General features: G+C 36.1%; 2 protein-coding genes across 12 annotated transcripts; one reads left to right on the top strand and one right to left on the bottom strand.

Annotated features, from left to right (window-relative positions):
- Positions 1 to 2,322: 2,322 nt before the first annotated feature.
- Positions 2,323 to 11,753, bottom strand: LOC113716746 (uncharacterized). Of its 4 annotated transcripts, none has more exons than XM_027241165.2 (8): positions 10,904 to 11,750; positions 7,288 to 7,387; positions 7,052 to 7,108; positions 6,364 to 6,472; positions 5,374 to 5,462; positions 4,051 to 4,112; positions 3,838 to 3,934; positions 2,323 to 2,832 (listed from the first exon to the last, which is right to left on the bottom strand). In XM_027241165.2, exons 1-8 carry the CDS (start codon positions 11,398 to 11,400, stop codon positions 2,773 to 2,775), a joined length of 1,071 nt encoding a protein of 356 aa, XP_027096966.1. In that variant the 5' UTR covers positions 11,401 to 11,750; the 3' UTR covers positions 2,323 to 2,772. The 4 variants fall into 4 exon arrangements, 3 of the variants coding, with proteins under 3 accessions (XP_027096966.1, XP_071926391.1, XP_027096968.1); XR_011822899.1 differs by lacking the exon at positions 2,323 to 2,832 and adding an exon at positions 4,852 to 4,897 and having other exon boundaries at positions 3,880 to 3,934; positions 10,904 to 11,753; XM_072070290.1 differs by lacking the exon at positions 4,051 to 4,112 and having other exon boundaries at positions 10,904 to 11,753.
- Positions 11,754 to 11,921: 168 nt separating this feature from the next.
- On the top strand, positions 11,922 to 24,587 carry LOC140016703 (uncharacterized). Of its 8 annotated transcripts, XM_072070291.1 has the most exons (5): positions 11,927 to 12,058; positions 13,154 to 13,257; positions 22,551 to 22,663; positions 23,433 to 23,479; positions 24,155 to 24,587. In XM_072070291.1, exons 1-5 carry the CDS (start codon positions 11,964 to 11,966, stop codon positions 24,156 to 24,158), a joined length of 363 nt encoding a protein of 120 aa, XP_071926392.1. In that variant the 5' UTR covers positions 11,927 to 11,963; the 3' UTR covers positions 24,159 to 24,587. The 8 variants fall into 8 exon arrangements, 1 of the variants encoding a protein (XP_071926392.1); XR_011822904.1 differs by lacking the exon at positions 13,154 to 13,257 and having other exon boundaries at positions 11,922 to 12,058; positions 22,551 to 23,479; XR_011822900.1 differs by lacking the exon at positions 13,154 to 13,257 and having other exon boundaries at positions 11,922 to 12,058; positions 22,551 to 24,009.
- The last annotated feature ends 95 nt before the right edge of the window (positions 24,588 to 24,682 follow it).

Below are 24,682 nucleotides of genomic sequence, written 5' to 3'. Positions count from 1 at the left end.
GATATAGCATTATGTACGTGATTACATATATGGCTGCCAAGATGAACTATATATATATCGAGTCTGTCTTCACAATAAAATGATAGATAAGTCACATGCTTTGCATATGATTATAATATCATAAAGTATAACATTTCTTATACATTAAAATTTATTTGTGAAAATTTTTAACAAATTTAGTATTTGCATATTTTCTATTTTCTATTTTATTTAATTTTTCATCTTCTTTAATTAATTATCCTTAAAACCATTATTTTAAAAGCAAAAAAAAAAAAAAAAGGATTCGTAAAATGTTATTATCTATAGATTCATAGAAAATCTCAATAGAATTTTTAACAAATAAGGATACATTTTGTCTCTTTCAATTTAAAATTAACAGTTTTGACCAAATGTGAAATGATTTGACATAAGCATCAATATTTTGAATTGTATATACAATAACGATACCTCTAGTTACTTCTTTCATTTTTTTTCTTTTTTCCACAACAAACAAATTATGATAATACCACCTAAATTGTTTGATTTTTAATAAGATGAATGAACACTAAATTTGCACACTAAGTAAAAATTAATTATTTGCTAACCACTAGAATTGACCTACTAGTCAGGGGAGGGCTCTTAGACTTCTTTGTGATATTAGATTTAGGGTTCAAATTCTGTAATTAAGGATGAAAAGGGTGTGAGGAGGGGTGGGAGGGTAAAAAATAAAATAAAATAGAAAACACTCATTTGCATAAATATCAGTTGCATGCTCTACAATTATTATTTTTCATAATACATAAGCTGAATTTGTCAGCATCTTGATGAAATTCCCCAACATGAAGTTATATGCACCATTTTAAAAAAAAATGAAGAGATGGGTATTCTTTGAAGTTGTAGTACTCTTTCTATTGTTTTGTGTGTTATTTCTGTTAATAATGGAGTGTAAATGATCCAACATATATAATTTTTTTCAATCTAACTATTCAATTTTTTAAGAAGTGAAATTTCATCGGTAGAGATAATTGAGTTTTTTTTTTTTTTTTTTTGGCAAAATCTGACATAAAGCACAAACGACAAAGATTCTATTGTCCTAAGAGCACCTTGTTTTGGTATGAATAGTAATATTTTTGACGATTTGAAAATTCAATTAGGTTGTAACTAATCAAGAATTTTTAATGGAAATAAAAAAACTGAAAATGGAATGCAAAGAGACATATTGGCAAATTTCATTAAAGTTACAATTTTTTCCCTAACAGCTACAATCATTGCTATTATTAGAATGTAATAAATCTAATTTTTGGGTAGAAGGGGATTATTAATCTAACGTTTAATATTTTGTCTTGTCATCAACCATTATTTTCTTCTAAATCAATATATGTATATGATATAATGAATTTTGGTCATCATAACAAATTAAAAAAAGCATAATATGAAACTTCAATAATTAATGAATAAGGGCATAATTGAAATAATAAAACTAAGATCAGAATAATGCTTACACAACAATGCTTAATTGTTTGAATAAATATCAGTTGCATGCTCTACCATTATTACTTTTCATGTTACACAAGTTGAATTTCTCAGCATCTTGACGAAATTCCTCAATATGAAGTTATATGTATCGTTTTTTGAAAAATGAAGAAATTGTATTTTTTGAATTCGAACCCTTTGTATTATTTTGAGGGTTATTTCTGTTAATAATGGAGTATAAATGATTCACCGTAAAAAATTTTTCCCGTCTAACTCTTCACCTTTTTGAGAATTGAATTTTCATTGGTAGAGATAATTAATCATTTTAAATTTAACTAATCCTAACCCTTGTTAATAAATGTAATGCTTTCTGCAACCTTATCTTTGCCAAATCAAAGAATAAACTGCAAAGGAAAAAAAAATTAAAAATGGACGGAAATTAGTTGGGTTTTGCCTGGACAGTCTGATGCACCAAAGAAATGATTAGATATATAATTTGACCAAGCATCCAGTTAAGAAAAATTCTCTTCTGAATTCCATTAATAATCGATAAGAAGACTCAGCCTCAGCCTCAGGCAGCCAAATATCTATGCAACAAAGATCCAATCTCTCACATGCAAAGGAAAAATATATAAACTTCACCAGATACGTTTTTGGAAGAATCTTACCCAACTTCATGGCCGCCAAACCAAATGAGTGCGTACGTTCATGGCACCTACAGTTGCAATTTTATCCGATGTTCCTGAAGGGACAATCCCACCTATTGTTGTTTCAAACATTTCTGATTAGCATTTGCACTAAATTTTTATTGTTCATGAAGTTCAAGGCACTCACTTGACCAAGAAAGCGCAAATAACACGACGAGGGAGCTGCATGTAATAACGATGCACCTATCTATAAATCATGAAATCAGCACCAGGGATCCAAATTGTCGCTGTTAGCTCAGATAATTTATACAGACAAGTTAGACAAATTGACATGTATCGTATCTTCCACGTTATCTTCTGAACAGGCTCCTGCTCCCTAATGCCTCTCGCAACCCCAATGCCCCATACCTCAAAAAAAAAGAAAAAAAAAAAGAAAAGGCACCTATAAGCTTGCGTCTTATTTTTCTCTTGTGCCGGTCTGAATATCGAGTACGGGAAGCATTTAGCTTCGAAATTGATCGCTAGAAATAAGCTTATTGGGGAACCCAAAAGGGGCGATAAATATGTATAAAGAAAGCCAGACAGACCCACTAGCTGCTTCAGAATTTACAGCACAACAATATCTGCACTTGCACAGATCAGCTATATCTGAGCTCAATTCCCGAGTTCTTGATCAGCATCCCGGCTCCTGCTTCAGATGGATCCCGCTTGATGAGCCAATCATCATCATGCACTAGAGGGCAGCAAACAGATACATCACCACATTCAGCATCAAGAACAACTAAAAGATCTCCAATGAATAAGGTTGTGAACTAGCAGAATTCACATCAATGATTTACTGCTTTCAGATAGTTCATATAGCCAAGACATTGACACAAGTTTTCATCACACATTTTCTCATTCCAAAGCTACACAACCCATGAGATAGCAGCAATATGCTTTGCAGAGAGATAATGTCAACAAATAAAGTATTCAAAGAGAAGTCCACACACCAGTTTGCCCACCAAAAAAATGCCACTGACTTCAAAGTATAAATCATCAAAAACAAATTCAAATGAATATTCAACCACCTTAATCTAGAAAGGTGTAGAACACAACATGTTAACCAAAAGAACAGAAATCGTATTACGATTTCAAAAAATTTCCACGGGAAAAGTACTGAAAACCATTCCGAAATTTTCCAGTCCAACCACCTCTACAAAACAAATGCAAGGAAAGGAGAATGACAAGAACAAGACAAAAATGTAACTTCCTTCTGAAAAAGTGAATGCCCCTTTACCCCTTCAACAGGCACAATAAGCAAACAACATAGCATTCAAAAAGGCTTCAGCATGATCAATGTGACCCAATCACAGTACACTTAGCAGCAACACCACAAATTACTAGACGACAATCACAGGTGTATTCTGAAATAGTAATAAGATTTAACAAGATATTCCAATGAGCACTTGAAACTTCAATTAGAACCAACAAGCTGACAGGTCAGGCAAATAATGATTCATTCGAGAATGCATTAAACTGAAGGGTAGTAATGAATCACAAGGTTTGTCTATAATATGAATGAACTAAGTAGAAAAAATGAAGAACAAAAATGCCTGCATGGATTGCACAACAATCTGGCCTATCAAAGTAAACAACATACATCATCGAAAGAAGCACATCACACAGCCTAAGAGCAAGGTTAAGATGCTTAGCAATTACATACAGAAAACAAACTAGTGAAACATGCTGACTGTACCTGAGTTGAACTTGAGAAAGTAGAACCTGCAAGTTCCTCGTTAATAAATACAGGTAGTGGTGGCATTTGGCTCATTATTCCTGGCATATTCCTCATGCTGCAAAACAAGCCAAATTGAAACACAAAAACATCATGTTACCAAAGAAAATGCAAGGGACACAGTTTTTGCGATCAATTTAAATAGGATTCGAATCTAAAAGAGGTTAGACATACTCATTCAAAATTGAAGTTAAATTACTCCTTATCCGAAGAAAGAGATCAATGTTATCCTGCAACTGTAGATATATGCTACAATCAGATGTCAGCTAACAAAGGCAAGGCCAGCTCTTTCGGTGTGCCAAGAGAAAGAAAAAATACAAAAGTGCAAACTTTTTACAAACTCAGAAAATTCCACTGAACATACTCCTCATGGTACACGTATTCATCATTTATCCATTTATACTGTTTACTGGAAACCTGTTCCAGCTTGATGCCACTAGATGCAGACCTACCTCCATCTGACCATTCACATCAAGAAAGCTCATCTCCAGATACTAGAGAGTCCAAGTAACTTAAGCTGAATTTGCGTTTTTTAGTTTTGTTACAGTTGTTCTTCATTTATTTTACCACAAATTCGAAATGTTTAGCTGCTCCTACATTTGGTTATTAAGTCTTTTGTTTATCATTTGAGTTCCAATTTCTGCAATCTTAACCAACCACAACCCACAATTAAATATTATTAAGGCTAAAAAATGGGTCACCTTGTCTAAGCTGTTGTTTTCATTATCCAGGTTTTGCCATCATTGACCAGGTCGCCCAAAATTTTTCAGGAGAAACATCAGAAAGATTTTGTCACATTACTTAAAAACCAACAAAAAATCTTGGAGGAACAACCAACAGAATTATATTACTTAAGTAACTTGAAGTTTCCAAAACCAAATTAGACAGAAATATAGAAATGCTGTTAATAGCTCAGTGAAGAGGAAAGACAAAAATGAACCCCCAAAAACATGCATTTATCCAATCATTTCAAACCTTGTGAACACGAGAAGTTGCTCATGAATCAGCCACATTAAGTTCCCTGAGCAATTTTCATAACAACAAAGTTTCACGTATAGGCTAGTAGAATCAGGCCAAGTGGCAGCAGTGATTATAGCGCGTGGAAGGTGTGGAAAGGGCTTTCCCCTTTTCTTGTGGTCAATTATACGGGCGGAGTGGAAGAGACAGAATGCTAGGATAAAAATACAGTAAACTACAACTGTTATATGTGCATAGATTTTTTAAAGGAACAAAGGAAAGAATTTGTAAATGGAACTGTTGCGTCACAATGCAGTTTTATACTAATTTGTGCCAACTTCAAATCTCTATGAGGCAGTCATTTAAAACTTTATTCGCACATCCTACCTGTCATTTCTATATACTTTACGTGGATCTTGGGGCTTATATTATTTTAGGCTTGTTTTTGTGTAGGAGATATAAATTCTCTCTTTTTATCACTGTAGTTAGAAAGTTCATTAGTTATCAAAAAGAAAAGAGACAAGGCTTAGGAGACATCACCTCAAGTGAGGCAAGATTAGTTGAAACCCGACCAAGAGCCTGATTGTTTTCTTCTAAGAGATGTCTGGTTGTGCCAATTAAAGCTGAAACTGAGATCAAATGAATAGATCAATAAAACCGTATCATCTGAAAATTTGTAAGGAACTAAATCAGAATCTCAGGTGGAGGGAAAGATGGTTCCCGCATGGATGAAAATTACAGATTTACCACTATTTTGTTTGCACAAAAAAACGAAGGGAGACGGGCAAAAACTACCACCATGTAAATAATGTCATTCTTTGCCAGTTTGAATTGCAATACTGTCAATCTGTTATTCAAGGGAACATTTGATAGTGCTGCTACTTTCTCTTTTCCCTTAGTTTTCCCCTCTAAATATGTAGATGTGAAAGTAAAAGTAGGAGAAAAATGTTTGCCATCCTTTATGATTTATTTATAACACAATGCTCTGACAAGAAGCACTGTCGCATTAACACAATAAATAGATGTTATGTTTCACTCACAGAAAATGACTGAACAGGTTCCATAGTATTTGTCAATGCTGACAAAGCATCAAAAGCCTATCACTATCAAAATTAATCCAACAGTCCCAGATTTTTTAAGGAAAAAATATACAAGAATTTAGAGTTGGTTTAGGTGATAAACCAAAAAGGGAAAAAAAAAAAAGTTTTGAAAACAAAAGTGTCAAAACTGGAGGCTTATATAATCCCTCCTCTTTTGCTGGACTTCCTCCTTCCCTTCCTTACTAAACAAGGGAAACTGAGGCCAGTTACACACTGTTTTCTTCCAGTTTGAGTATTATTAGTCTTCTTTAGAGCTCAAGGAGTCAAGTTATTCCCAAATAATATTCTAACTTCAAATGGATTAGTAATATGTATGAATCTTGCATCTTTGTCCAGATTGCATAAATAGTCTAAACTCCCCTACATTCTCTTTGAATTACGGGAGTTGAATTACAAGAAACAAAAACATGCATTATGCTATATTGCTTACTAGGAGATGTAGAATCACTCTGATCACGAGGCTGTAGTGGAACCACATATGCAGCCAAGTTCATTGGTGAAGCAGAAGTAGTAGATTTTAAGCATGATTCCATCCTATCCTGAAGAACCATCAGAAGGAAACATCAGTGAGAAAAGATTTCTATTAAAGAATTATTAGGACCTGATAGTGTTTAAAAAATTTAACCTACCTGCGAAAGAGGCATGTAAAGTATAAGAAGAATTCAAGTCTCGTGGCAATACAGCACGGTAAATGGGAAGACCACTTTGATTCATATAAAGAAAAGTTGAGTCAAGGAATGAAGTTAATTGTCTAGTGCTTTTATTTATCACACATGTTTAAGTTGTCTGGAAGATGATCTAGGAAATTTAGAAAAACCCATTGCCATGACTCCATCCGCAAAATTAACTTTATTTTAGAAGCCTCCTAAAGTTGCAGGGTTCAAAATTGACACAAGATTTGCTATACTAAGAAAAAATTAGAAATCCCTAAGATCTCAATGCAGGAGCACTTCATAATTTTCACTGCCGTAATGCATTCCAGGAATCTAAATTGTTCTTTGGTAACTTAATGCTAGGTCTTAGTATAGGAAATAGGTCACCCTGGCTCAACATCAAAGTGTTTCACTGCATTACACAATTCAACATTTAGATAATAGATAAGGTGCAGACAAGCATACCCTCCTATCTTTGACTTTCTTCCCAAGATTATGGTCTTCCTGTTTTCTTCGTTTTCTCTGCCAAATAATATTAATATAAGCATTTCCTTTTAAATATGTAGACTTGTCATTTTATCATGCTGGGTATAACTAAGAAAAGTACAAATAATAATCGGCCAATCAATTCCACTAAATTTCACGTGTTTGCCCTTTGATTGTTAATTGCCAGAAGTAACTGCAAGAACTGAGTAGCTCACCATCATCCACCTACATCTCAAAGCAACATCCCGTACGGTTTTGTCTCCAAGCACAGCTGCAATCTTAATATACTTCATTATACTAGGCTCATCAGCAAATCTGCATATTTCCCAAGAAAATGGTTATCATATCTAAAGTTGCTAATCTTAAAAAAAAAATTGTAACAGCATAGAACAGGAGAAAAAAATTGGGGGGGGGATGCAATTATTTGATGAAAATCACAATATTCAAAAAACAAATAATCAACACATTTTTTCAAAAATGAAAATAAAATTGTTTGGATTGAACAAAACTTCAAGCTCATATTTTATTTTAACACCTCCAAAACATCATTTCTATTTTTCAAATTACATGGCCACTTTTGAACAAACATCACCACTAATTTTCTTAACTTACAGGTTTTAGAGTAGACATTTTATTTACCCACATAAAGTCCCAGAAAGGTCAAGCTCAGCACCTCATAAATGCTTTGCCAACAGCCTATTAAAGGTACTAAACGGGCAAGAATGTGTAATCAATCCAAGTAGAACCTGGTTCCCTATAAATTGCCAACCCTAATCAATAGTTTCATACTTTGCAGCAGATGACTAACTTTTGAAAGTAGCTAGTAATATATCTTTCATACACTCTCCACACCACCTTACCACCTAAGCTCTAATTTCTTTTTCTTTAGTAATATCTGAAAATTTTCAAATATTAATTATTTTATGAATATTTTCTATCATTTATAAAATTTCTTTTTATATTTTTAACTTTTTATAATTTCTTCTCCCGAAAAAAGCAAATTAAAACATGTCAATCATTTTTAATTAGATTTTCATGAGAGTGTCCTAAAATAGGTTTACATATTGGACTTTGTTAAATTATGGGCAAAATCGTAAATAGTACGTGATATTTTTCCTTTCTTTTCCTTTCCTAATTCAAACAATATCTTTAGTGTTTCCTTTCATTTCCTTCCATATTTAATCCAAACAAGATAGATGGACTCCACTTTCATCTACTTTCCTTTCTTTTCTTCACTAGAGTCCTCTCCATTCCTTTCCTTCAATCCAAATGGTGCCCAAGTCAAAATACCCTGAAAACAACTAGGCACTTCATTTACTGCATATCTGAGCACATTGTGTAAGATACTTATGCAGTTTGCATTGCAGGATGAATTTTCTAAAATTAGTACAATAAGGTTGACTTCCATTGTCTTAGCAAGAAAAAGGAAACCATTAGATTAGGATGCTTAGGATTAGTTAGAGATTTGAATTACATTAGATCCTATGTCATATATTCATATCTATAAGTGTTCAGGTTTAGAATGTGTAATGGAGTTTTTGACATCTAATAAAACAATTGTTTCTTATTATTTTTTCTACTAGAACTACCAAGGGTGTGCACTGTTACTGCCCCTTTATCAAGCTTTTCTATTGGTTTAGCCTAAAAGCCAAACTTTGATCATGGATCAAAGTGATTTTCGTTTTCTTGCCACTTCCCTAGTGTTAGTTTATTCATAGATAAATATGGGCCTAACTTAGATGACCACTAAAATGCGTCTTTATCAAGAACGTTTCAGGATTTGAGTTCAAAGGGCATTATAGGAAGCTCAAACTCAATATGGGACAAGTTCCAGCTAGGTGAGAAGGATAAAAAGGATAAGAAACTCAGACTATGTATTCTCAAGATTAATGATAAAATGGACATGAAACTCAATAAGATGAGGACTTTTAATTGACACTTTGAGAACATGAAAGCTCTCAAAAACAGCCACTCAAGATTGTTTCTATATTTTGCCTAAGATCAAAGTTTCATCTATAAATCAAAGTTTAATTCTTTCTCCAAAGATTCTGCTAACCATCAGATGGCATAAGTACTTGAAGTGAACTGTGACAAGAAGGTAGTATAGGCAGTCACTATTTAAAAAAAAAATAAATAAAAAGATTAGCTTCAGTGGTTGACCCATGGCTTGATCAACAAATGAACCACCAAAAATTGGAATTTCAAGTAGAGATGCAAGAAAGTAGCCATAAGATTCCAGAAAGACCAGAAGCTAGTCATACAAGAAAGGTATTTTCAGAAAAATCTAATTTTGGCAGATTGAGTTACATGCCAATCTATACTCAGCCAAAGGTGATAGTCTTGATTTAAGTTAAAATTCTTTCTCTCAGTCTTTTTTTTAATATGAGATCTAAGTCCATTTCTGTTATCTCTAGAACTAAGTGCAAAAAGATTCAGAAACAAAATAGTTACTAAGAGTTCAAGTGCTGACAAAATTCATATAAAGGTTTCTAGTGGCAATAAGTTGTCTTACAAAAAAAATTAAAAGATACTCTTGTACATTGGTCTTGACAACTTCAGAGATTTCCAGAGTATGAGAGCAACTTTAAACACAAACTATATATCCATGCTCCTTGAAAAGGCAAAGCAAGGAACCATAGGAAGGGGCAAAAGGTTTGTTAAGGCTCCTTGTGGTCATGGGAAACAAAGTAAAGCAAAATAAGGAGCTCTCTTCATTCCAAGGGGAATTGATGCATGAGATATTCAACACTGTATGAAGGATTAAAAAAAAAATCAATGAGATTAGCATCTTAAAAATAACAATGAGAAAGGCCAGAAGTCAGTTAGGTAAGGACTTTGGTGATAAGAACTGTACATGTTTGGGTTACTAGAAATTTCACAGCACTCATACCTTGTATTAATGAGAATGACTCCATCACTAAGTTCATTCTAGCAAGCATGAGGATTTGTAAAAATGGCCCCTATTCCAAATCTTTTCTTGATTTTTAATGAAAAGTGAAGGTTTTGTAATGAATCAAATTTGATTCTCGCTCTTCCATCTGTTGTTTAAAAAACTATAAAAAACCAAAGCAGAATGCAAAATGCCTATTTGAAAGGTTCATTGATTGGGTTTAATCTCTATAATTTTAGTTCTGCCAGCTATGGCCCAGTCCAAGAGTACTTGCTTGATGAAATTTGCTACTAAAAGGTAATAGCCTCAAGCAAGAACTGTTAACATGATTTTGCTACTAGTTTCCCAAGTTGAGCAGGGCAATAAACTTTAGTAGTCAAGTTAGTAGCTGGCAAGAAATGTAAATCTTTTTAATTACAACTAAAAACAAAGGTTATGACAAAGAAAGGACAAATTTTTCCAACATTTAGGCAGGTTAGAGGTACATGGAACAGAAGTGGCTTTGGAAGCCAAATTTCCAGAATAGGTTCCTCAACTTTACCAGGCGCCTAGATGTCAATCCTAGATTTGTGGTGATCTCATTCATCTTGTTCTAGAGGGTCGTCCTGTCTTATTCACAGCCTTGATTTCTCCATTAATGTATACATCTACGCATAGAAGTTGAGAACTATAACGCCTACCCGCGCTGCATCAGCTTATTGGTTTGTCATCTGTGCTGAAAATCCTCATTCTAGAACATCCCAGGGGACTATATAGCTACAGGCTAGCTTTAAAAAAAAAAAATGCTGGACGAAATACTTAACTACCAAAACAATTGCAAAATGCTACCTCCAAGGCAATCAAACCTAAGAGTGACAAGGAAAAGCCCAAGAAAACAAACTGCATCTATAGTTGGGTGCTTGTGTAAGAATGTGGCATCAAGACTGGAACTGACTACCTACTTGACAAGTCCTTCCTCGAGCTTGTACTGCTCCTCCACAGACCACTCAACAGCCAAGCCTGCTTCATGCTTGAGGCCAGGCACGGTATCCAGGAGAAGCGACCCCAACGAATTTCCGGGACTATTATCATTGCTGCCGCTGCTGCAGGAGGTAATAACGGCTCCGCCTCCTCCTCCTCCTCCTGCCCCACCCGGAGGAGGAGGAGCCCCCGAATACACCATACTCCCAGCTGCTGTCGGCGAAGCTGCCGTCGTCATGAGGCTGTTGTTACTCACATTTACAATATTCGGATTTATGAGCATCCCATGGCGGCTGCAGGCGTTGCTGGTGCTGGCACGGTGGTGGTGATTATAGTAGTTCCCGGGGACAGGGGGAGTAATAATCTCCGATAATCCAGTGCCCGATTCAAAGGATATCGCTTGTGCATGGTGGTGGTGGTGGTGGTGGTGGGGGTGGTAGTAGTGGTTGTGAAACCCCGTGTTAGACTGAGTCGCCATTATTGCCCAAAATTCAATTGTTGAAACAAAACGAAATCTACAGAAAAAGAAATTCTCACATTACATTGGGGAATTCCCGAGGAGGAATCGGCAAATCAAATCAAATCTGTCCAATCCAATGGTAGTATCATCCAGACCGTCTGGGACAGGAATTCATTACAGGAAAGGCGCGAGATTTATTAGTGAAAACATAACCCTAGAAACGGAGCTAGAAGAAGAAGAAGAAAAAGAAGAAGAAGAAGAAGAAGAAGTGGTGCCTGGAGACTGGGGACAAATTTAGTAGAAATAGGATCAGGATAAAAATGGGTGTCTAGTCTGAACACAACAACGAGAAAGGGAAAGTGGGAGGATAGATAATTTAAACAGTCGAAATCCGCATATTTATATATCTTATTCGGGGACAGTTTTGGAATTTCGCCTAAAATATTTGGGGCACAATCGTAATTATGCTGAGGCTCGGCTAACGAATTTTTTAATTTCTCCGTGAACAGTCCCAGTCCCAGTCCCAGGCTCTGCTCTTTCTCCGCCGCCTCCTTCCTCTGTCACAATTTTGGAGTCCAGCCATGGCTAGAAAGTTCCGGTCTCCACCTCTGTGTGTTTTTCTTCTTTCCCCAATTCTTAAACTCGCCGGAGTTCCTGCAAAACACCGGAACTTCAGGTAAATTCTGGATATTGATTAAATTCGAGAGCTTTTTAAAGAAGGAAATTGGTTTCTTTCACAAGCATCTTTTTGGGTTGAATTATTCCCTTTTTTCTTTTCCTTTTTGATAGCGAGGTTCGCTCATGGAATATTGGCTATGTAGACGGAATTTCTTGTTCTGCCTCAAATCGAATGAGCGTAATTTGTTGAGTCTTTAATTCTTAGAGCTAGAGCTGATTTAACATTTAGCTTCCGGATTAAAGGTTTAGAATTGAATGCCTAAGGTTCAGATTGAAAAAAAAAACAAGTACATTTGCATTTTGGGAAGTGGTTTTTACGGGAGGACTCGAAATTTTTATTATTTTAAAATTTCTAATTTTGACTCAATTAATTATTTATTTGAATTTTTGTCACGAATAATATTTTCTAGCCTATTAGATCTAAGTTCATGATTTTATAGTTCATTATATTTCTAAAGTGTCTCATTTTAAAAAATAAAATAAAATAAAAATATAGATGAATAAACAAATATTTTCATAAAAACTTAATTAGTGAAAAAGTGAAAACGTATTTCAACTTTAGTCAATTGGGAGTGCAATAAGCTAAAAATTTAAGACATATACAATGATTCTAAAATAGACAATTTTAGGTTTAAACACACAAGTAATAACTAGTGGTACAATCGTTATAAGAATTTTTCAAAAGTTTCAATTTTATTGCGCCTAAATTAGAAATACGTGTTTTCACGTGCGCGCTTAATTGGGAGACTTTGGACCATTATTTTGAGACAACTAGGAATGAATAATATTTATACAAATGTAAGTGCCTTAGAGGTTTAGTGCACTAGTGCAACAAACGTAAGAGAAATCAAACACAAAACGCGAGTGTAGGGTACTAGTTATAATTGATTTGACGTATTAAAAGATTTGACGTCAAGCGTCTCTTATACGCAAAGGCTTCGGAACCGCAATTCATTTCCTTTCCTCTGCTGCAATGGACGGCTAGACTGCAGCAAAGGAACAACCGAAGCTTCACCATTTCTTCTCTTCCAAAACTCAACCAAATTCCTACCAAAACTTCCATAGATTCTCACCAAACTTCACATTCATTTAGTTTTTCACTTGGACAACAACATAGGCTGAAAAAGGGAGGAGCTTTCACGGTTTCTTCAAGCTTCAAAGGACCGAAAAATCTGTCCAAACCAGCCATCAAAGTAGGTAGTAATCTAACACCTTCAACTTGTCTTATGGAAGTTGATTTACGCATTTGAGTTGGAATCTTTACTTTAATAGCTTGTATTGTTGAAAATGTGGGCTCTATGAACTCCCACTTTGGGTTGATGGCTGTGATGATGTTTGATGATGGTTTATTTGCTGAATTAGAGCTTAAGGAAGTAGATTAAAGGTGCTTTGTTACCAGAAACGTTATTGAACTCTTGAAACAAAAAATTCCTATTTTACCCCTGCTCTGTTCGGTCACTTAAATGCAGAATTTTGAGGATTTAATGGCTTGATTATGTTGTATATATGTTGTAGTAGTTGTGTACAAAATTTCATTGAAAAATATTGAGTTTTGATGGGTCAAACGAATTTATTTCCAAAGCTAGTAATCTGGGAAAACGGTTGCCGTCGTAACCAGACCAGTGTTCGTGTTTCGTCCATAACTCTGTACTCCGACGTCGAAATCAAGTGCCGTTAGCGGCATTTGAAACTAGACGTTCCCATGTTTCCAACGGTGTATAGTGCACATTCTGGTTTCATGTGTGTGAGCCACACCATTCATCTGAAGTCGGCTGTCCTGTTTCTCCGTTCTGCCAAAATGATTTGATGATGCTGCAACTTGAGGCTTGATTTTGAACCAGTTGCATGCTGAAACTTGAAACGATTTCTTCTGTAAAGTTGTAGCTTTGTGAATGTATTGTCTAACACTATCAACCATTTCCAATTCCAAGTTAAATTGAGAGAGTTATGATCAAAATACGGCGACTGCCTTATTTTTGAAAACCTTAGCTTTGGACAGATTGCCTTAAGGATTTTTCCAAACTTTGGTTGATTGAATGACCACCCTTCCGAGGGTATTTTTCCATGAAATTTGATAGAGAAATAACTTTCATATGGAAGTAGTATACTGCAAAATTTGGTGTCAATCCAAGTCCGTTTCGACACTTAACAAAAGGTCCAAAGTCGGAACCAAATCTGGAAATTTTGTAACAGTCTTCAATTTTTTCCCAACTTTGAGCTACCATATCTTGGTGCTCGAAACTCCGATTCTCGATCCGTTTGTTCTGCCCTAAACCTTACTTACACCTCTAATTGATCTATAAATTTCAAGGGCTGGTTTGCAACGAGTGAATTCTGCCGAATTTTCAAAGTTAGCGAAAAACCAACCCCGGCTCAATCCTGGGTGATTTGGAACAGCAACTTTATGCTCATTTTTGAGCACTTTCCACTTCGATTCATGAATCAGTGTCTTCTAGGAACTTGCAGTACTTTCTAAGAGGTTTTCAACGGTATAAAGTTTTCCAATTCTCGACTTATGCCGAGTGAGTTACGATTTTTCAAAGATTCATAACAAAACTGAAAATTTTCCAACTTTCAAGGAAATAGAGTTTTTCAAGAACTCTTTATTCTTTTGATATTATCTAAACGTTTTATCACCGATTTTCTAGATAAAGACTTAAATATTGTTGAATGTTATCAAACCTCTCTCGAACCTCGATTTACGAGTAATTGAGGTTCATTTTCACCGAATTTCCTAGAGTAATACTAGTGAACGAATTATTCCTCGATATTTGGGATATGGGTGATAATTCACTATTATTTGCTCAAGCACGCACGAGGACCTCCAAGAGGACCCTACTGTGGAAGTTTGAACTCTTCCTCCAATTTACTTGCTTGCATAACTTGGTGAGTGTCAAGTGTATGCCTACTTGAACTCTAAAGTCTTGATTCATGCTTGATTCACCTGATTTCATGCTTAGCTTAACTGATTTTGACAAAATGGAGTCGAGTGTGTACTTGATCGCACTCGTTCTCATTTGAAACGAATGACTCATGCTTAACATGATTTGCTTGGTTTACATGACTTGAAATGCCTGCTTAAACCTATCAAATGCTTGAATACATGAAATGGTATGCTATGATTGCATACGTCGATGGAGTGAATCTCCTCGACATTTACATGACACATGGGGGACGCCCAAACTCATAGGCCGACCTTGGAACTCGAGCCGGCATGGGTTTGGTCGGGAACCTCGGTGAACCATGAGATTCAAATGATAAACTTGATCTATTGAGAGATCTCGCTTGGTATACTCGTAAAGTATCGCCTTATAAATGTCGTGCGGGCCCGAAGTGGTGTATGGTGGACGAATGGGAAGTAAGTGGTGAACTACGGATATGAAAATATCAATCCGATTGACGGAGAGTCATCACGGAAAGATATATAAATGGTATCGGCAAATGTGGAACTTAGCTCCTGAGAGCTTCTATATCTTTGAATTGTTTCTGGTTACAGTTTATTGGTGTTATTAATTACTTGCAAGCTAATACCTGAATTGTTATTTAGGATTGTTATCTGAACTATGTGTTTGCATGTGTGTTCTTGGCCTCACGAGCGTTTTGCTCATCCTGTAGATTTGTTTTCCTTAACAGGTTGAGTTCAGAGGTAAAATGGAGCGGCCCTCTTGATGTGCTTTTGTTTTAGGGTTGCTATTACTTTTGTTTATGCCTTTGGCTTTGGACGAAATGTATTATGTATGCTGACGGGTGGTTTGAAGAATGGATAACTGTTATTAAGTTTGAACACTTCCGCAATTATTGTATCTAAGTTATCGATTTGTATTGTGTGGTCCGGATATAAGTTGAATGGAATTGCTTGAATTCTGGCGAGAGCTAGGCAGGCGTCCTGCGGATACCCTTTGGTTCGCCTTAGGGAAAAGTGGGGGCGTCACATTTTATTTTTCTGTTCCCCATTTTTGGAGTGGTGAATTTTCCTTCAGTTTCCAGCGTTCATATAAGCTGATTGGGAGATGGAAATGTGTTTGCGCTAAGAGACTTTTATTTCATGCAATAAAAAAAAAAAATCACTTTAGGCTTGTGAAGAAATCAGAGAGCTTTTGTGTCTCCAACATTTTTTGCTGTCGTGTTGGCTTTTTCCCATGTGCAATGAATATATGGCTACCCTGATCGATTCTCAACTTCGTTAGTGTAAAATTCACTGGGCGAGTTTTGGGATCATCCTTTTTCCAATCAGAGTGGATATGTTTTATTAGAAATAAGGAAAAACATCCTAATAGACTCTCAACTTCATTAGTGTAAAATTCACTTGGTGAGTTTTGGGATCATCTTTTTTTCCATCAGAGTGGATATGTTTCATTTGGAATGAGGAAAAATATCAGTAGGCATGGCGCCCATTGATGGACATATAGAATCTGAGGAACAGTAGCTAGATGATTGCATTAGGCGGAGGCAGCAGAATAGTTAAAGCCTAATGAACAAGTATCACCAGAAAAGTATCACTTTTTTTCTTTCACATGGTTATAACTTATGTAAGGAGTATTTCCAAAGGGAAAGTTCATTTTTTGGGGATTTTACGGTGAACTCTCCTTGATCTTTAATGGAGCCTGTAAGATTAGCATAATCATGTGGACTACAAGTGTGTCTTTACATTACAGAAATTGATATATGTACCCTCCCTCTGGTCACCCAAGTAACTCTTAACTAAACGGCCTCTAAATTGAGAATAATATCTAATGATGTGTAACCATAGCTGATTGGACATTTGTTGGCAACATATAAGAAATGCTTAAAGCATACCATGCCTAAAGATGTGCATTCCTTCTTCCCCATCAGTTTTTTCTTGCTGTCATGGAAGTGATATCACCTTCACTAAACTTTTCTAATTTCCTACTCTTTTTTTTCCACCAGCAGATAAACGTCAACCACGTGATTGGATATATGAATTTCTCGAGGGTAGGACTCCTTTGGTGGTTTAGATGAAACTTGTCTTCCGCAGTTGTATGTATAGGAGTACTGATTTCTGAACAAAAAGAAAAACTGAATTGTTCTGTCATATCTTTTGTCCTAGACTTTGTACAACATTTATACAAATGGAATTTGACTTTTGTCAATTCCATGAAATCTGTAATTTTCTAAAAATTAGGAACTAATTTATTCTATCCTAAAATACATTAGGAGTAAATTATTCTATCCTAAAATAGAGCAGAAATCATGGAATATAGCAGAAATCATGGGATATACATAGAAAAAGATATTCTAGATTTTCAACACTCCCCCTCAAGATGGTGAATAGATATTTTCCATTCCCATCTTGCATGTAATGTCTTCAAAGTTGGAAGTTGGCATTCCCTTAGTTAAGACATCTGCCAATTGATTATTTGATGCTACATATGGAGTGCAAATCATACCACTGTCCAGCTCTTCTTTAATAAAATGTCTATCAACTTCGATGTGCTTTGTGCGATCATGTTGCACTGGATTGTGTGCAATGTTGATGGCAAACTTGTTGTCGCAATAGAGTTTCATAGGTCCTTTGCTCTTGATTTTAAGATCATCAAGTATTATTTTGAGCCATAGCAATTCACAAACTCCATGAGCCATAGCTCTAAACTCTGCTTCAGCACTTGATCTTGCAACAACCGATTGCTTCTTACTCTTCCATGTCACTAGGTTCCCACCAAGAAATGTACAATATCCTGAAGTTGATCTACGATCTACAACAGAACCTGCATAATCAGCATCAGTATATGCCTCTATGAGCAATCCTTCATTTTTCTTGAACAAAATTCCTCTACCCGGTGTCCCTTTGAGGTAGGATAGAATTCTATTGACAGCCTGCAAGTGTTTCTCTCTTGGATCATGCATAAATTGGCTTACTACACTTACAGCAAATGCTATGTCCGGCCTTGTATGGGACAAGTATATCAATTTCCCAACCAACCGCTAATATCTTCCCTTATCTATTGTGCTATCATCCTTCTCTTCATTCATTCTCAGGTTAGGCTCAATGGGTGTGCTTGCTGCCTTGCATCCAAGATTGCCTGTTTCTTTAAGCAAGTCTAAGACATACTTTTGTTGGGAAACAAAGATGCCTTTACTTGAGTATGCCACCTCAATGCCTAAAAAATACTTCAGCCTCCCTAGTTCTTTAATTTCAAACTCCTTTGCTAAGCACTTTTTGAGTGTTTCTCTTTCAATTGGATCATTCCCGGTGATGATGATGTCATCTACATATACAAGTAGAGCTGTAACACCTCCTTTTGAATGTTTTATGAACAAAGTATGATCTCCTTGACTTTGTTTGTATTGCATTGCTAACATCACTTTAGTAAATCTTCCGAACCAAGCCCTTGGCGATTGTTTTAATCCATATAAAGCTTTCTTTAACCTGCACACTTTCTTTTCAAAAAACATTACATTGAAACCCGGTGGAGGTTCCATGTACACCTCTTCTTCTAAATTCCCATGTAAGAATGCATTCTTCACATCAAATTGCTGTAAACACCAACCAAAGTTAGCGGCTAAAGACAAAAGAACACGCACAGTATTCATTTTTGCAACGGGTGAAAAGGTCTCTTGGTAATCTATCCCATATATCTGTGTATATCCTTTTGCGACCAATCGTGCTTTATGCCTTTCTAATGAACCTTCAGCTCTATATTTCAAACTAAACACCCATTTACACCCCACTGTTTTCTTTCCTTTGGGCAGATTTACAATTTCCCAAGTCTTATTTCTCTCTAGGGCATTCATCTCCTCTTTCATAGCATGTAACCAGTTCTTATTTTTAAGTGCCTCTTGTAGTGTTTGTGGGATTGAAATGGAGTTGATGGTGGTAAGGAAAGTTTTATGTTGTGGAGAGAGTCTATGGAAAGACACGAAATTTGAGATTGGATGCTTAGTGCATTCTCGTGTTCCTTTTCGAACAGCAATAGGCAGGTCTAAATCGTTAAATTCACAAGGAGTAGAGTCAGATTGAACACACAAAGGAACAGAATTTTCAGTACCTAATTGTGGTTCAGACTCTTGGATTCGCACAGGTTCAGAAATATGAACTTTCTTCCTTGAGTAGACCTTGAGTGGTGTAGTTGAATTTAAACCAGATTTTCCCTCAGCTCCAAGATCAGGTTCAATTTCTTTACTGGCATGTTCAACTTCAAATTCAGGTTCAGGTTCACTGCTAGTATGTTCTCCTTTAGAATTTGGTGGATGGTCAAGCTTGAAAGACTTTAAGTTTAGTGTATGACTTTGAAGATCAAGGAGAAATTCCTTATCTTCCCAAGAACTCTCCCCCTGGGGATGAGGATTGTTACTTTGAGAGTAAGGTTCATTTTCAACAAATGTGACATCCATGGAGATAAAAAAAAATTTTGAAGGAGGATGATAACACTTGTATCCTTTCTTTGTGTTTGAGTATCCCACAAAAATACATTTTAAAACTCTTGGATCAAGTTTCCCTCTTTGTTGTGCATGAACATGTACAAAAGCAACACAACCAAACACTTTTGGTGACAATGTGCAAGAGACATTAAAATCAGGGTAAAAAACAGAAAGAGCAGCAATGGGACTTTGATTATTTTGTACTTTTGAAGGTACTCTATTTATCAAATGTGCAGCAGTTAAAACAGCCTCCCCCCAAAAAGTTTTTGGAATTTTATGTTGAAACAAAATTGCTCGAGTCACATTGAGTAAATTTCTATTTTTTCGTTCAGCAATCCCATTTTGTTGGGGTGTATCTACACAAGATGACTCATGTATTATACCCTCTTTTTGGAAAAAAGATGAGAGAATTTGATTAAAATAGTCTCTTGCATTATCAGATCTTACTCTTTTAATCAAACTTCCAAATTGTGTACAAATCATTTTATGAAACATTGGAAAAATACTGCTTACTTCTGATTTTTCTTTCATAAGAAATAACCAAGTAGTTCTAGTACAATCATCAATGAATGTGACAAACCATTTTGCTCCAGAAATACTAGAAATTCTATAAGGCCCCCAAATATCGGTATGTATCAAAGAGAAAGGTCTAGTAGATCTTGTATTACTCAATGGAAATGATAGTCTATGATGTTTAGCAATTTCACATGTATCACAATGAAAACTACTAACATCTTCATTCTTGGAAAGTGAAGGAAACATGCTTTTAAGTAGAATAAAAGATGGATGACCAAGACGGAAATGATGAAGCCAGATTTCAGATTTATTATTTGAGGAGCAGGTGAGGGATAACTGATTTTTGTTCTTCTCGTTGCCACTCATCTCCTCAAGGTAATAAAGCCCGTCATTCACCTTAGCAAGTCCAATCGTCCTCCCCGTAACCAAATCCTGAAAAACACAGTGAGGAGAATAGAAAATTACTCTACAGTTCAGATCTTTGGTAATTTGATGGATGGATATGAGATTGGAGGACAGTTTTGGGACATGCAACACATTATTTAGGGATAAAGAATTTGATAGATTTACTGTCCCTTGGCCTGCAACAGTTATAGGAGATCCATCTGCAACAGTAATTTTTCTATTTCCAGGACATAAGTTGTATGTTCTAAATCTGATTGGGCTGTGAGTCACATGGTCAGTAGCTCCTGAGTCGATGACCCAAGAGCATAGAGAAGACATGCTTGAGGCTCTTAAAGCATAAGAGTTAAGGTACTTACCTGATTGAGCCAATGAACACGTACTAGAGGACTTTTCAAGGGAATTTAGGAGGTTTCTTAGCTTTTCGATTTCTTCTTTCTTGAATTCTCCCATACCAGTCTGGTTGGATTTTTCTTGTGTTTGGTCTTCTCCAGCAGTTAAGTGGGCTTTTCCCCCTTTGAATCCTCCTTTACGACTAAGGACTTGTTCCTTCCCATGGAGTTTGAAGCAATCATCTCGCGTATGGCGTGATTTTTTGCAGTACGTGCACCAAATTGTGTCTTTATTTGACTTTGTAGAAATCATTGCCGAGCCTTCTAATGTTTTAGGCTCTAACATGACTTCTCGCCTATTCTCTTCAGCTCGAATCAATGATATTGTCTCATTCAGAGATGATAATCTTTCCTTCCCCAATATCTGGACTCTGACCTGATCAAATTCCACATTCAGACCTGCAAGGAAGTCATAAACTCGATCCTTTTCGATAAAGTTTTTCAAGGTGGCTGCATTTTCACTACACAACATCTGAACACACCGATATTGGTCCAGTTCCTGCCATAGATTTTGCAGAAGGTTGGCATATTGAGTAACAGAAAGGTTGCCTTGTTTAGTGGCTGAGATCTTTGTTTTGATCTCATAGATTAGGGCAGCATCTCTTGCCTTTGAATAGGTCTGTCGAATTGTAGTCCATATATCTTGAGCTGTTGGTAGGAACATGCAAGTATCGCTTATTTCAGGTAACATGGAGTTTCATAGCCATGACATGACCATAGAATCCTCTTCATCCCAAGCAGCGAATTTAGGATCTCCCTTTTTCGATCCAAATCCAAGCAAGTGGCTGATTTTGCCCTTTCCTTTGAGAAATGTTTGAACAAATTGTGACCACTTCAAATAGTTTTTCCCGTTGAGCCTATAGGCTGCCTGGATACTCTGCAAATCCCCTGTTTGTGGAATATTTGAGGTCTCTTCTGATTTGGTATTGGAGTGGATTTCTAATGTTTCAGTTTCAGACATGTTGGAGGTTTCAAAGAAAAATTGGCAATGAAGGCCTAATGAAAAAATCAGCAATGAAGGCTGGAAATTGCACTTGGCAATAAAGACTTGAAGAGAGGAAAGCACTCAGCAATGAAGGCTGACAAGAAGAGGTCCCAAGAGCAAAAGCTCTGATACCATGAACAAAAAGAAAAACTGAATTGTTCTGTCATATCTTTTGTTCTAGACTCTGTACAATATTTATACAAATGGAATTTGACTTTTGTCAATTCCATGAAATCTGTAATTTCCTAAAAATTAGGAGCTAATTTATTCTATCCTAAAATACATTAGGAGTAAATTATTCTATCCTGAAATAGAGCAGAAATCATGGGATATACATAGAAAAAGATATTCTAGATTTTCAACAATTTCTTCAGTTAAATGTTCTGTTTGGATAGCAAATTTTGCCAAAAAAAATTTTCGTTTGCATCATAAACACATTTTCCAATCCACCTTTTTATCTCACGTACATCACATTACAAAAAGTGCTACAGTAATTATTCGAAACAAAGAAATTTTTTGGAATAATACTCTATCCAAACAAAGAAAATTTTCTTAAATAATTGCAAAAGAAAAGAGACCCCCACCCCCCCCCCCACCCCTGGGCCGGAAAAAAATGGTGGAAAAGATTGGCCCTGACCTTTTTTGAGAAGCTCTGTAAACCAAATTTTGGTATTTATAGCTATAATTAACCACATTGTTCCACCTGTTGCCTTTTAGAAAAGTTAGAACGACATATATCAGTACCTTGTATATGCCCCTATTTTTGCTCCAGTTTACGGGATAATGATGCACCTTTCTGGCCTATTTTTTGTTAGGAGGCAAGCAAAGAAGAACATTTTGTTACATGGCATTTGGAGGGCGAGGACGTAATGGCTTTGGTGGTGGTGGCTTTCATGCTGCCAAGCAAGTGAAATTTGAACTATTTCCAGTAACTAAAACTGAATTTGTTGCCTTTTATCATATGTCTTGTCTACCTAACTTTTCCTTTCTTTTAAGCTGCTTGATCACTTTCTTGGTTGTGAAAAATTTCTTTTCAATTGAATGAATCTGAGCTGATTGAAAATAGATTGAGTCTGTTAAGTCTTGTGGTGGGGCAGTGAATTGTAAGTATTTGAAAGGTACAAAGAAAGCGTATCTGAATCAGTGATCAATCAATCTCTACGTTTACTTGCCTTTCATCTTGTAAAGTAATTGAATTGAAATCTAAACTTATCTGAAGATTTTTTATAATTGGTTGTCTTGAGAAAAACCAGAATTGAGAATTAAATCTCTTCAACTACTGTGGGCTTAGGGGTCCCATGTCACTTTTTTCTCTGAATAAAAGTTTTGAGTTAAACTCTGTAAGATCAAATAATTAATATTTCATCAATATCTGTAATATTAATTATTTACGCACCAAAAAGAAGCTTAATTATACTTGTTTACTTTTCACTGGTTGGTTCTGGGAACCAGTAATTGACTAATTGGTACCTAGGATAGTTTTTTCTGTTTAAAATGTTGTTTTTTTGGTTTGGGGGGGTGGGGGGCGCCAAAACCAGGACTTGAGAAATATTGAAACTTGTTTCCCACGAAGCAGACTGTGCTAGATTGTTAACACCGGAGTGATGCTTCAAGGGCTTTAACTGGCTGTAAAGCCTCTCTTTTGCTTGCCTTTTGTAGAGTCTAAAGTTTCATACTGAGTAATTTTCATGTGGCAGACATGCAGAAGTTGGATGTCTTTGAAAAGCTTGAGCAGAAGTGTCAGGTAAGAGTGCCACTGCTTGTTTTAAGCACTGCTTTCTCTCTTTCAGTAGAGAAGATTGAAACACCAATAACAGCAGAAGTAAAAGACAGTGATTTCTTTATTCAGTAGCACAATAGAAGTAAGGATTCTTGAGAAGATGAATGTATCTTTCTACTCGCTTTCTTCGCTTGTCGTAGTCGGTTGTCTTGATAATTCTGTTTCTATTCACCTCAAATGCAATGGGGTCAAGAAATAAATGAGGAGGAGGGGGATGAAGAGGAGGAAGAAGATGAAAACGTTGAAGAGGAAGAAGAGGAGTATAGCGATGATGGTGATTATAATCTGGTAGCACTCACCCCCCCCCCCCCCAGTTCCCTGCCTGGGTGGAGGGGGGCGGTGTGGGATTAACTGTTAGCACGGCAAATATTTGTCATAGCAAATATCATAGATGCATGCATCTGGAATAGATGCACCAAAACTCTGAAAATTATTGCAGAACATTGATTTTGATGATGACGAAGATGACTTTAACATAAGCGATGATGATGATGGTATAGACCTCATCTTTGGCATTAGCTTGCTTTTTCACTTCCACTCTTGTACATAAATAGAGGATTCCCTTGGCTCAATGGACCGTATGATGATGGTCGTGGTTTAATTATGAAAGCTTATGCTAATGAATCTGTTGCATTGCAGGTGAACCAGAACTTTAGACAATTGTATTGTATTTGTAAATGTCCTTATCCAGCATCCTTCTAGTTGGGACCAAATTTTGCAGAGAAAGAAACATCCCTGTCCCCTTGCATAAAGCTGGATTCAGGCGCTTGGAGATTCACCAAAGTTTACTCCGTCAAATCTTGATGGTCCAGTTTTTCCAGTGTATAGAGGCATGCATAGTTTTGTCTCGGTTGTAAGTTGTTGGAGTTGGGAGTGAGGGCTGGAGCTTTGCTTCATTTTGATAGCATGAAATGAAATTGCACCTTGAAGTCAAAAATTGCAGCGTGATGCCGGAGGGCTTGAGATACTCGTTGTATTTTTGTACTCTTTAATCCTGATCTTGGGCGTTGTCATGTGATGTGAAGCCCCTATATTGAGTTATGGTATTTTGTGTTTGGAGACTTACTAGAAAGTTGCTTCCCTCACAAAGATAATGAATAATAAGAAAAAGTCATCTCGTCTCATGTGCATTTTGGACTTGTAAAAGATCAAGGTACACCATTTTAA

This window comes from Coffea arabica, chromosome 11c (genome assembly GCF_036785885.1).
Source record: "Coffea arabica cultivar ET-39 chromosome 11c, Coffea Arabica ET-39 HiFi, whole genome shotgun sequence".
Taxonomy (NCBI): domain Eukaryota; kingdom Viridiplantae; phylum Streptophyta; class Magnoliopsida; order Gentianales; family Rubiaceae; genus Coffea; species Coffea arabica.
Note: the sequence above shows the minus strand (reverse complement) of the source record. Positions and strands in the feature narration are given on the sequence as shown.